At 42.4% G+C, this 12,973-nt stretch overlaps 1 protein-coding gene across 1 annotated transcript in view; it reads left to right on the top strand.

Moving 5' to 3' along the window:
• Positions 1-12,973, top strand: part of TMEM132D (transmembrane protein 132D) — a 210,060-nt gene that overhangs the window by 80,648 nt on the left and 116,439 nt on the right. The window contains exon 3 of the mRNA XM_032128095.1: positions 3,938-4,084. Coding sequence (XP_031983986.1) covers positions 3,938-4,084 — 147 coding nt within the window. The remainder of the gene's footprint in view (positions 1-3,937; positions 4,085-12,973) is intronic.

Genomic DNA, 12,973 nt, shown 5'->3' with positions numbered 1-12,973 from the left:
TGCCCTGCCCATCCCTGGCTCCGATGTGCTGCCCGTCCCGAGGGCAGGGCTCTGTGCCATCTCTCCCGTGCCTGTCCCCGCGGCTGCTCGGAGCACACACACGCTCTGTGACACTGTGCCGTGGCACTCAGCGGCACGCGTGTGTAGCGCTGTGATTTTTCACCAGGCAGCTGTTCCACTTTATCCAACACTTAAGTAACAATTTCACAGCCATTACCAGCCCGCAGTAATGACATGGGCTGAAAGCTAAGCGCTAACTGGTTGTAAACTGCAGAGACTGGGAGATGCTAAACCAGACACTTTGATAAATGAGAGAGGACAGTGCCTGCATTTTAATTGGAGTTGCAGCCTCTTCCATCACTAGAGTAAACATAATGTTTAGTGGGTCATGGGATGGAATTGGGAATCACTATCTTTATGCACTTAGGTAATGTATTTCCTTGATTTCAGTTGTGATGTATTGATTCTGGGAGTTCCTTCTGTGGGTTTTTTTTTTTGCTTCTCCCTTCCCTTGATTTGTACCCTGTCAGCATTGACGAGTTTTCAGGGACTGTGGACTCCCAAGGGCTTTGTTTGCCATGATTGATTTGGTGCAAGGGGTGAGTCGCTCAGGAGCCTCCGTAACTGATGTGCTGCGCTGTGAGCAGTGATCCAGAGGTAACTAACAGCCAGGAAGGTGTTTAGCTGGATAGGCTCCTTGTTGGAAAAGAAACAACAACCCCAAACCAGACATGACTGAAATGTTTATAGCCTTTCTTTCCTCCTCTCTGCAAAACAGACTGGCCCAAAGGGAAGTGACGGGCACAAAACACTCCAAGAGCTCCACTTGCTGCAGCCCAGCCTCGGGGTTTTGAGCAAATGTACAACCTGTTGTACTTGGACTGTTAACTGAGAGCAAATACATGGAAAAGCTTTGCCATGCAGGTTTTTGGTGTATTGCAGTGGAGAAATCTTAGGCTGAGCTGTGGCTGAACCAAGGCTGCCTCAGGAGCCAGGCCATCCCATACAGCAGATGTGCAGGAAGGTCACTGAGCTCTGGCAGCAGGCACAGTGCTTTCACCTCAGGTGATTTCAGTTTTATCTGGTGACAGAAACCACACCTTCAGTTGTTATTAACCCTGCTTTATCCAGGTCACTCTTTGGTAATTGCAAAGTGCTACTGCCATTGCGAATGGGGTGAATAAAATTCTGCAGTTGCCCAGCAGTGGAAAACACAGCACTGAGATATACTGAAGGAAAAAACATTTCCTGGGATCGAGGAATTGAAGCTTCTGTGCTAATTATAAAAGCATATTAATCTGGTTCCTCAAAAGGAGTTCATAATCTCTAATTCTGTAGAAAACAGCAAACTTGGGTTACTGTTTTCTAAGTAAAGTCAGGGGAGTGGATCTTTTCACAGATGACTAAATGAGACTTTACCTCTTCTAAGAAATCCTGATCCATAGACTGCATTTACCCCAAGGATCTGCATTTGTTTTGAAGCATTAGAAGTCAGTACAGGATGGCAGTTTGTCACTGGATAAAGTGAATGTCAAGGATAAACTCAGCTTGTCCTGCTGGTTTCGTGTCCGTTTTCCTGCCTTGCCTCCTCAGCCTGGCATTTAAAGGAATACAGACAGAAGACATGAGGATGGTATCAGCTATGTGTCTGTGCTCACACACTTATTTTACTATGGTTTTTAGAGCTTTTTAACTTACGAGTGAGAACTTCCTTCAATTTTCAGTGTGTATCTGTTTGCTGAGCAGTGCTGAGACCCTGCACAGCTTTTCAGTTGCAGTACAGCCATTGCAGGTGTGCCAGCTGAGCAAGGTGTAGACCCTGCTGTGGTCTAAGGCTGCTTTTCCTGGACTCCATGCCAGTTTTGTTAATAAAATGTATAAAAGCATAGCTGCTGTGTAGTCAACACAATCCATTGTTACAAAGCTGAGGGGCCAAGCTGGCAGCAGGAGCATCAGGCTGTGGGAAATGAAAGCAGCCCCTTGCTCATAGCTGGGGGTGCTGGAGATCAGCTCAGCTCCATCCAGGCTGGGGCTTTTCAGTCCATCAGCTCAGCTCAGTCCCCCAAATCCCACAGTGACACCTTCAACTACAGCAGCTGTGTTAGAGCTCCAGGGGTGGGGATGAGTTTCTGAATCACAGCCAGATTAATGCACAGGGCCTGAGCCACCCAAATCTCCCTGGGGAGAGGGGATAATTTTTCTGTCACTGGCCTCACCTGATGCCCAGCAGTTTTCCTTCCTTGGGGTGGAGCAGGAAGGCAGGACCAGGTGCCGGTCACTAGGAACAGCTGAAGACGTGTGCTGAGAAATGTTTCCTCCAGATTGTGTGGCCTTCTCCTACCTCCCTCTCTGAGACATCAGGAGTGTAGTTTAATTTCCACTCTCCTTTGACCACTGATCTCTTGTCCTGAGGGATGTCTGCTTGAGCAGCAGCAACTGCACCTGCTTAAAATTCATTTTGTGAAATTAGCATAGGAGAACTTGCACAAAAATTGGCAGCCTTCGTGTATTTATTCTTCCAGGTGTGCCAAGGAAATTGCAGCCACTGCTATTGAGTTAGTGGTAAAAGAAATGAGATATAATCCTTTTTGTTCAAGACAGTTGAAGGAATCCTTTGGCTTTCATTCTGAAAACATCTGTGTGGATCTTGTCCTTCAAAGATTTCCTGAGCAATTTCATGCGGGGGCAGAGCTGACAGTGCTGGTTTCACTGCTGTTTGCATCTCTGCGTGGCAGCAGCTGTTTAGACAAAAAGCTCACGTACCTTTTTGGGGTTTCTGCCCGGAATTGAGAACTTGCCATAGCACTGAATGGATTTTGTGTATGAGATTTTAAGCAAATATAATTAAACTGTCATTTCCTGACACCTCATACACGAGGCTTGACCACAATGGATTTCTTGTAAACACGTTCAGGAACCAGAAGTTAACACCAGGGACTCCTAATTCAGTAATTTGGCCAACATTATATTTTACATTTATACCTGTGGGGTCATTCTGTAGTGCCCTGAGGTACGTGTTTACTTCGAGAGAGACAATTAAAGAAGGCAACACCTGGTAAGAGGAATCGAAACAGATACTTGAAAGTGTCTCTCTCCCTCTCCCCATATTACAGTCCCTCTTCTCCACTTCTGGTTAGTAACTTCCAGTTTTTATTCTGGTGATTCTTTTAACATGCAAACCCAGAAGTATTATGCTGGCACATGAGAACTAGAAAGTACCTCTCAGTAGGAACCAGTCCAGTTTGCCATATACTCTTCCTGTTGTTTAACCTTACACATGGAAACAGAGCAACAGAGAAATCAGTTGCTTTAGGAAAAATAAGAATTTTTAAAACTAAGTATTTTTAAGTTCAGAGCTGACAGGACAATTAAATCCAACAGTATCAAAAGAAAATGTTGTGGACTCAGAAAGATGATGAAAATTGGAGCAAAGATAAGGAATGTCATCTTTGAGTAACCCAAAGATGGGGGAGAAGAAGAGTAGATTTTTCTTGTAATGAGGCCTAGCAATGGCTTCTCGCTCCAGGTATAAGCCCCAGCACCAACCTGACTTCTTTTTCAACAAAAATGGTACTTTCTGCTCCAATACAATAACTTGTAGCCAGGAGAGAGCCTTAACATGCCCAGTGGTGCCCTCAGTGTGGCTAATGGAAGAGCAGCAGTGAGGAGCCTGCTCCAGAACATACCTACCCTGCAATTTAGCCATGGCTAAAGCTGTAATTAACACTAGTTCAATCAGATTTCTATCTTGATATTATTTCTTCAAAATATGGAAGTCTTAATTAATTCTCTCACCTCCTTTCCTTGTCCTGCTGTTGAGCTCTTAATGAGCGGTGGCATTTTCTGTGGGGCATAATGAGAACTTGATGAAGAAATAAGGACTAGATTGAGCTGACATTTCCTATCTAATTGGTGAAATATCTCCTTGTTCTCCCAGGGCGAAGGTGAAGAAAGGTGTGAACGTTTTCAGCGTCAGAGCCAGCAGCCCCTACTTGTGGGACATCAGAGAGAGCGTGGATTACACCGGGAAATCCGCACCCGCTGTAGTCGTTTGCCAGAGGAAATCTGCTGCCTCTGAGAACAGGTAGGTCACGTCCAGCAGCCTTGCTTTTCATGACTGATGGGTGTTGGTCCTTTCCAAATATTTTGCCATGATTTTAATACCTTTTCCTATGGTGCACAAGGAAATGCTTCTGGAAAAGCTGTGGCTTTGTTTTGTACTGCGTCGCTCAGCCCACCACACAAATGCTACTCAGTCCAAGTGCTCAAAGGAAGTAAAAACTAGCAGGAAATATTGTTGTCACAAATTATTTAAAAGAACTTGTTTCATATCTTAGAATTTGATTGTGGCTAGTTTAATTTTTTTCAAATTATTTGATGTCAGACATTATAGCAGGGGGTCATTATAGGGCTGTTTGTGGTGGGGTTTTTTTGGTTCGGTTTATTAATTTTACTTGGGCTTCTCTTGGTGGGTTGGGTCTTTTCCCTTCATTTGTTTGGGTTTTTCTTTCCTTCTTTTTGTTTTGGTCTTTTGTGACTTGTTGATGATGATGTTGTTGGTGAGATTTTTATGAATTTTAAATCTGCAGAAGGAAAAAGATTTTCTATTTTCCATTCCCATTCTGCAACATTGACATGTCTTAAAATGCCTTCATCTAGCAGGTGGATGTTCCTTTTTTAATCACAACTCTTTGGTTTAATGAATACATTTTTACATAATTTGTTGCTTTTTGTTCACTGCTTATGGAACTGCAAGTCAAGTGCACAGTTACAAGGACCTGACTGTGTTTGCTCTGTGGTTGGCATTGCTGTTAGAAAACTTCCTGTGTTACATGTGTGATTCACTTGTGAAATTTTACAAAATCTCATAGGTTTTTGGGGATTTATTATGTGGTTTATAATATTTAAGTAAATACCTTCTGAACCTAATAATTAGGAAGTTTCATCTCTTTGCAATCTGCACGTATGGAAAAAAGGAGGAAGGGAGGAACTTCCCTTGGTAATCATGGCAGGAATCACTTTCTCCATCTTGTAACTCAGATTCTGCACAATCCCTTTGCTGTAGTATCCTGAATTTTCTTGATTAAAGCATATATTGTTGTATACCTGAGTGAATGTTGTTGGTCAAAGAAGAAACGTGTGTGTGTGCCAAGGTGGGAGCTTCCTTCTGCCGAGCACTGTCTGTCAGATTCCTTAAAATCCCCGTCCAAAGCTACTGGAAGAAAGTATGAATATTTTCATTGACTGACATGGGCATTGGATCAAAATCAAAGATTATTTCAGCGATGAGTTTTCCATCACACTTTATCTTGCTGGGCCCATGGAGTGCATTTGCCTGATTTCTCTTCCTCAGAAGGAAAATACAAAGCAGCCTCGTGGGGGAATTGAATCTTGGCAACTTAACTCCCCTTCACTATTCATTATTCAGTAGCAAGCCTTTAAAATGACCCCTGGTACACAAAAAAATAAATTATTGTGTCGTGGTTCATGCAGTGGTTGTGGATTCTGTGTACTTGCACATGCTGAGTATAAACACTGCATGATGTTTATTAAAAGAAATATGAGCTCATACACAGATTGTCCTGGAAAGGAAACTCAGTGAGGACAAGGTGTGTGTGTAACTGTCCTGTAACTTCTGGTTTGATTTGTTCCATCAAGTTCCCAGCTGAGATTTTGTAGTTCTCTCACTTTTGAGAGCTTCTTCCTCACTCTTTGTAAACACGAGCAAAATATTTGCAATGCATTACCCAGTATATTGTTTTCCTCATTAAATTTAGTCCCATCTGTTTAGCTGTGCATTTTAAGAAGCAAGATGAAGCATTATATGGGCAAAGAGAGTGTAGTGTGCTCTGCAGTTTTTGGGAAATAATTTTATCCTTATCTAGACGTGCTTGATGTCACCAAATAGGCACACTGGGTAACAGGTAAATATTGATGTCCCTTACCAAATTTTTTGCCTCCATAGTTATTTAGAAATTATACAAACTCTGTGTTTGCATATTCTTTAATTTCTCCTAAAACCAGAGGTCTGATCACATGGATGCAAAGGTGGCAGTGTTAATTAACTGCACATTCAGTACCTTTGTGTTCCTGATAGTTTTACATGGATCAGAAAATAGTGTTAATAAAGCTAACTCAGTGTGACAAGTGTAATTTCGCGGATTTAGGAGGCACTTGTGCAAGTGACAAACCGGAGCAGAATGCCAGAGCATTTCCTTATCGGGGTTTGAAATATATCCGTCATTTTGTTTGGAGAGGTTCTGGCACCGGGAGCTTATCGTAAAAGGATTAACATATAAATATTATCACAGCCAGCAGGGTGTTTTCAGATGAATATTAACAGCAAATATTATGATTCTGTCTGAGAATAACTAATTAAGCCCATCTGTCAAATATGATTTGAAGTTCTCGTGCCTTGCTTATTATGGGCTTGCGACAGTGTTCCAGATTAATGGTGAAGCAATTAGAAAGTTCTCCCCAATTCTTCTGATTTCATTCTCAGGCAATAATAATTCCGTAACACTCTAAATCCTGACCCAGGAGATTATTAGTTGGGTTTACTGCTTGTAGCATCTGCACAGCACTGCTGTTCCTCCCTGTGAAGCATCGATCTTCCACCCCTTTCTTGGCAAGTAGATGACCAAAGAAGCAAAGAGAAAATAGTGTGGTGGGAATTAAACACTGATCAGAAGTGTGACTTGGGAACCCTTCAAACACCGACTGAATTGGGGGATGCATCCTAATCTGTGCCATCCTTTACTTACGTCTTTCGGAAGTTGGCTGATTTTATTTTCCTTAATTCCTCGGGTGACGAGGTGAATGGACTAGGAAGGGGAGATTAAGGAGTGCAGCATTTCCGTGTTTTCTTGGGTTAGTGCTGTTTCTCACTGTACCTGAAATGGGGCCTCTCTGCTGTGCTAGGGATGACTGAGAAGAGGAAGACCAGGATTCCTGCCTCTTCTTCCCCTGTGGGTGCTGTTGCGCTGGAAGTGTGCCAGGTGGGATGGGCCTGGGAAATTGCTGGGGTGGCTGAAGATGGAGATTTATTGGATGTTCCTCATCTGCAGAACACGATTGATAGCGCTTCCCTCTATCCATAGCTGCTGTGGAGACATTAGGCAAGATGTTCTGATGTGACACTAATGGGTGTCGTGATCCTCTTACAATATTTTATTCGTGTTTATATTTTTGGGTATAAATGTTTGTTATACCCACTCTATTACTGTTCTCTGTGCTTGTGGCAGGGATGAAGCCATTGATTCAATCAAATGCAAAATGATTATAGACAAAGCTTGGCTGTCTTTGAGTAGAACCTTAATGACCATTTCCTGCCTTATCTCCAAATCTGTTTCAATTATATAACGGATAAGCTTTGCTCAGCAATTTTCTTTCCCTTCTTCTGGAAGTGTAACAAGGACAGCACTTGTTTTGATACTTTTCAGTTCTGCAGCACTGAAGGAGTTGCTGGTTTGTGCTGCCTGAAAGCAGATACTGCTATCAGAGAAACTGATTTTCAGTCGGAACTACAAGTGACTAAATCGGTCTGTGAGGATGTGGACACAGTGAGAGGCAGTAACAGGATTTTCTAAGCTATATCCTTCATTTTTTCCTGCATGTCTCATTTGTTCATGGTACTGTATTTCAGTGCTTAATTTTCTTAACACTTTTATAATTGAAGAAATTAACTTGATATTAAATAATAACAGGGGACAGGAAAATGCATGGCAACATTGCCTTTGAATTTCCTACACAGTATTTTCTTTCTATTGCATTTATGCCCTTGTCCTTAGTGCCCTGCTTCTCTCATTTTCAAATGCAGTTATTTAACATTTTGCTTTCATGTTGTAAGTGCAGTGAGCTGTTGCCTCATTCTCTTACTTGTTGCCCATGCTAGTACATTTGATGGACTCTCAAGAGTGCTATAGTCCTAAAACACTTCTGAAGCCAACAAGAGCAACAAATTTAACATAAATAACAGCCTAATGGCCACAATAATTACACTCTGTCTCTTGCTGGTGTTCATCCAAATGCTTCAGAGAAGTTGTTTAATGTTTTAGATCACCATTAATTTTTTTCCCTTGCTCCCATGTACTCACGTGCCATTGTCACCTAGAAATGTGTTATTGCTTGGAAAGAAAAAATTCTACTCAATTAGACAAAAAATTGCATGGTGTAGCAAAAAATTCCCGTGTATTTTGTCACATGGCATCCTGTGGGAATCACGGGAACTTCACCTTGTCATGATGAGATAAAAGCAAGAAAGAGATTGCAGAAATCAGACTTTCAGGTGGGGTATGTTCAAGAGGGATGTTTTCAGAGCTGGGCAGGCCCAGGGGGTGAAGGGCTGGGCTGGGCTGGATGTTTGGGGATTTTGGTGGCAACCTAATACGTTCTTTGTTTATTTGAATTCTGAGCAAAAAAGATTTCTCCTGTTCATTTTTTAATCCTGGTTTTATTATTGAGGGAAACAGGAGGGAAGGGAGAAAGGGGACACTTTCATGTGGTTCCAAAATTGCTTTCTGAGAATAATTATTCAGCCCTAAAAAATTGTCTGTTCACTCAGCATTGTTGGTGCTGATGTAATTTGTTAAGGTATCTATGGTAGGGCAGATAAAATATGTTAATTTAATTTGGAATAGGAGAGTTTAACTCCATTTGTACTTCTGAGACATGTGGGTAATGATCAGCTGTAAACATATTTACCCTGGGTACTTTCAGAGTTTCATATCGTGTACAGTTTGGGTTTTTCTGTTTCCTTCCTGTGTTATTTGAAAGCTCCAGGCTTCCAAGAGTTTACATATTGTGATGATGTGAAAGTACTGAACATCTCAGAAGTCATGTTTACATTTCTCTGTTTGAAGGCAATTAGTCACAAACTTCTATTTCTCATTTTAAAGCTTAAATGTGCCCTCAGAGAGAGAACCCCCTGAGATGTTGAGGCAAAATAAATTTGTGTGAACCAAGCCTCAGTGCATTATTTTACACACTGACCCACTTTTTCCAGTTTTTTAAAAAGAAAATTATTTTATTTAGCAAGAAATGCAGACTGTTTCTGTAAATCATTCTACTCAGGGCTGAAAAAATATTTATGGTTATCATCTTGAATCAAATCAAAACGAAAGAGATGAAATAATAACCAATTATTAGATAAAGGCATTATTAGCCAACTTTTCTACCTTTTTGTTTAAGGCTCATTCATTTAAAAACAAAAATTGCAGAAAGCACTTCAAAGGCATGGAGATGGCCTTTGGCATCTTAGAGGGGGCCTCCTCTCTGACACTCATATGAAGGAGACAACACAGGGAATTTCAGCTGTCATTGCAAAGATGATTCCCTTTAATCTCAGCTGAATTTTGGGTTCTCCTTAGAGAGCAAGGCTATTCCTGTTCCTTTGGTTTTGAGCAAGATGCTGCTGAAAGTGGGAAAGGTGACAATTAGCGCTGTCTTTTGAAGCAGGTAAAAGAAATAAATTCCCTCTTTCAGGGATTATCCTTTTGAAATACTAATGTATCACTTCCATGGTGCCCCAAAGTCTGCAGATTTCCTGGGACTGGGATTCTTGGAGCAGAGTTGGGATCGCTGTTGGAGTTGTGCTGGCTCACCACACACCCCAGGGAGAGCTGGAGCTACCAGCTGTCAGCTCTCATTGCACGTGTGGGAATAATGACATCATTTATGAGCAAATACAGTGAACTGATAAAGATGTTGTGTGCATTTCAGAGGGGTTTGCAGTAGGTCTTGTTTATCTTGGTCATTCTTACGCTTGGCTGTGCTCTGGTGACAGTCTGTTCCAGGTGGACATAAGCCCAGGGAATAATGACAGACAGTGGTGGCTGCAGACTGGTGTCCTCAGGCCCCAGCTGGTCTCAGGCCAGTGGCCATTCCCTGGCTGTCCACCATCTCCAGCACAGCTCTGGAGTCCTCCTCTGTACATCCAGAAATGCTGGGAGGAAATTCTGTATCCTGTGCAATGCCACAGCTGAAGACAACCTGGAAAAATGTTTCTTAATGCGAGTTGGACCCGTTCCATGTTCCCATATGCCAGCATCAGGGTAACCTCTCCCAGCTCAGCCAGCTGTGGCCTCAGGGCACAGCTTTGAACAGAAGGAATTCTGGCTGCAGGAAGTGTGCTTGTAAGGAGGGATGGATTTCATTTCCTGGCCTAGTTAATCTGAGAGCATGTTATCCCCTTTGTATTTTTGGATTAAATCTTACTGGCTTTTATTTAATGTATAAAAATCATCATGGAAAGCAGGGATCCATGGGTACTTCATCTACGGGGTTCCCAAATGATACGAAAATTGAACATATAACAGGTACTCTATATTCCCTTGTTCATGAGCTCAGCTAGGGATTCAAGGAAAGGTGTGCTGGCTTCACCAGCAGTTACTGTGACAGCTCAGAGGTGGAGCTGCAGATGAAGCTGAGAAGTCCTGGGAGGAATTCTGATGCTTCCTGTGCTCACATAATGAGGGACCATCTTCTAAGGCTCGCATGGGAGTAGTCAGAGTTTCATTTTTGGCATTTCAAGAGGTTCCCAAGACACAAAGCTGCCTGTGATGTGCGGCTAATGAGGCTTGTTCTTTTTGAGTCATGCACACGGTACCGTGGATAAAATGAGGTTCTGTAGCACAATGCTCAGCATGGTTTTGCTAAAAGGAGTTGTCAAGGGAGCCTTCTGAAGGTACTGCGGCTCTTCAGTTAATTGATCTGCAAACAATAAATAATGCTAGGGGCTTAATCCCCTTTCATTGAGCGTTCTTGGCATGAAGAGCTGGGAATCAAATAATTTGAGGGAAACAACCTAAGGCAAAGTAGTCTGCTGACAAAAGTCACTTGCAGAAAAGGCAGATAATTCATGGATGGGCTGGGAATTTTGTCCTCTCTCCTTGGGTGATGTGCAGGTGTTCTGTGGGTGTTTCTGTCACCTCCCCTGTACAGCAGAGGCCCTTCTTTCTGTCTGGTGTTGAAGGAGCTAAAGGATATTTCCAATAGTCTGGATAACCTCATTCATATTTAGTGTCTGTATTTTTACCCTGGTGTTACCCAGTGTAATAAACATAATTTTAGACTTGAGAAGGAATGATTTCTCTTAGGAACCTTCAGGATTCATCATCGTTATGCTTGCTCTGTGTTTGTGGTACTTAGCACTGTAGTTCTCAAACCTTTAGTAGCCCAGAGGCTCAAAATAACAATTCCAGTGGGACAAAACCAGTTTGCTTTCTATTACGAAAGAGACAGCAAGTGAGTAATCTCCTGTCTATTAAAAATCTTATATTAAATGCAAAAGTGTGTCTTGTGAAAATATCTCTAATGATGCTGTTGATTTTTTTTTCCCTTGGAGGAAATCTTGTAAGAAGTGATACTAATTACTGAGAGAGTTGGAAAGTTGAGTGGATGACTTAGAATATGAGCTGAGGCTAAAAATATGCCTGTTGCTGTTGAGACATGGGAATTCCCATGTTTTGGATGAAAAAAATCATTAAATCTGTCACATCTAAATCAACACACAACAAAGTGTGGGCCAGAAGGTTAATGGAATTATGTAACACAGTCTGGCATCCGTGTAAATCGTAAAACCAATCCTAAATAAATTCCAACTGCAAGTACAAGGCTGAAGTTCACTGGGCATTTGCATTATTTTATGGCTACAACTCTTACTGTATAGATACGTCAATGGCACAGTTCTCTGGAATTGCTAGTGTGTCTTAGATCTCTTTTTGAAGTTCCTGTTGGCTTCCGTGCCAGTAAAAGGTTTTTATGTTGGGATAATAGGATTCCTGGTCTTTGTGGGTGTCACTGATTCTGACATAGACATGTCTGTGTGTAAAAACTGGGAACAGGACAGAGATCTGGGCTGTAGGATTCCATGCAGAGCTGTCTGCATGTTCCCTGGATATTTTGGGCTCCATGAAAGGAGTGTGTAATGTGATTCATTCCTCCCCCTGAGGAGTGTCTCAGGGCACCAAGCAGTGCCTCCACTTCTACCAACACACTCCAGCTTGGCAAATGTTTTCCAGCCCAAGGTGTAGTCTGGAGTATAAATCTGTAGTGTTATCTGGAGCTGATGTAATGTGCAACACACGTTGCATTTGCATCTCTGTTAGAGTCTGGAGCTCTCCGTTTGAAATCCATCCTCATTGTGTAAATTATGAATCATGTGCTCTGTGTACGGTAGTGTGACACCAGATCTGAGCAGAGCAATGCACAGAAAAAGTGTTACATAAGAGCTTAGACAAAAGTACATTTTAGAGTGTGTAGGAGTGGGGATCCAGGCTGTATCTATGGATAGATAGAGCCAGGCAGGGAAGAGTGGCTTGTTGGATGATTCTCTGGAAAAGCACAGGAGCCACTGCAGCGTGCGTTCCCTTTTGTTACTCGGGAACTCTGAGAGTTCTTCGTGTCAGAAGTATAAATATGGTTTTGTATTAGGTGTACCTGGAAATTTGAGTATCTGCCAGGTCTGCTGTTGTGCCTGTGATGTGAGCCTGGCCTGGGCAGGATGTGAAGTCACAATCCTTGGGAACGTGGTGCCCTGGCACAGGATGTACCCGCTGCTGGCTCCGTATCCAGGATGACCCCAACCAGACCCCGTGGCTGTGGTGTCTCTGTGGCTGGAATTCACTGTCAGGGTGGGAGTTGAGGGATCACCTGCACTTATGCAAATGTGCTAATGTTATTCTCAGTTCCAGGGATTACCTGAAGCTAATATTCAAATGTGCAATTAGCCGAACGGATGGCTACTGTCTCCAGCCATTCTTGAGATAAATTTTCCCTGGCATATTGCAGGAATGCCTGCCTGCTTTTTTCTCAGCTTTAGCTGAAATACTTGAAAATACCTTCAATGTTGACAAGATACTGTCTTTCCTAGAGGTCTTTGTTTACTGGAAGCTTTCTTAAATCCCAGTTTTGTGAGCTTCAGCATGGAGTCAGTGGAACAGGATAGCTCTGCAATGCCTGCTGCTGAGAGTGA

The sequence above is a fragment of the Corvus moneduloides genome, chromosome 18 (genome assembly GCF_009650955.1).
Source record: "Corvus moneduloides isolate bCorMon1 chromosome 18, bCorMon1.pri, whole genome shotgun sequence".
In the NCBI taxonomy this organism is placed as follows: Eukaryota; Metazoa; Chordata; class Aves; order Passeriformes; family Corvidae; genus Corvus; species Corvus moneduloides.
This window is presented reverse-complemented; position numbering and strand designations above follow the sequence as displayed.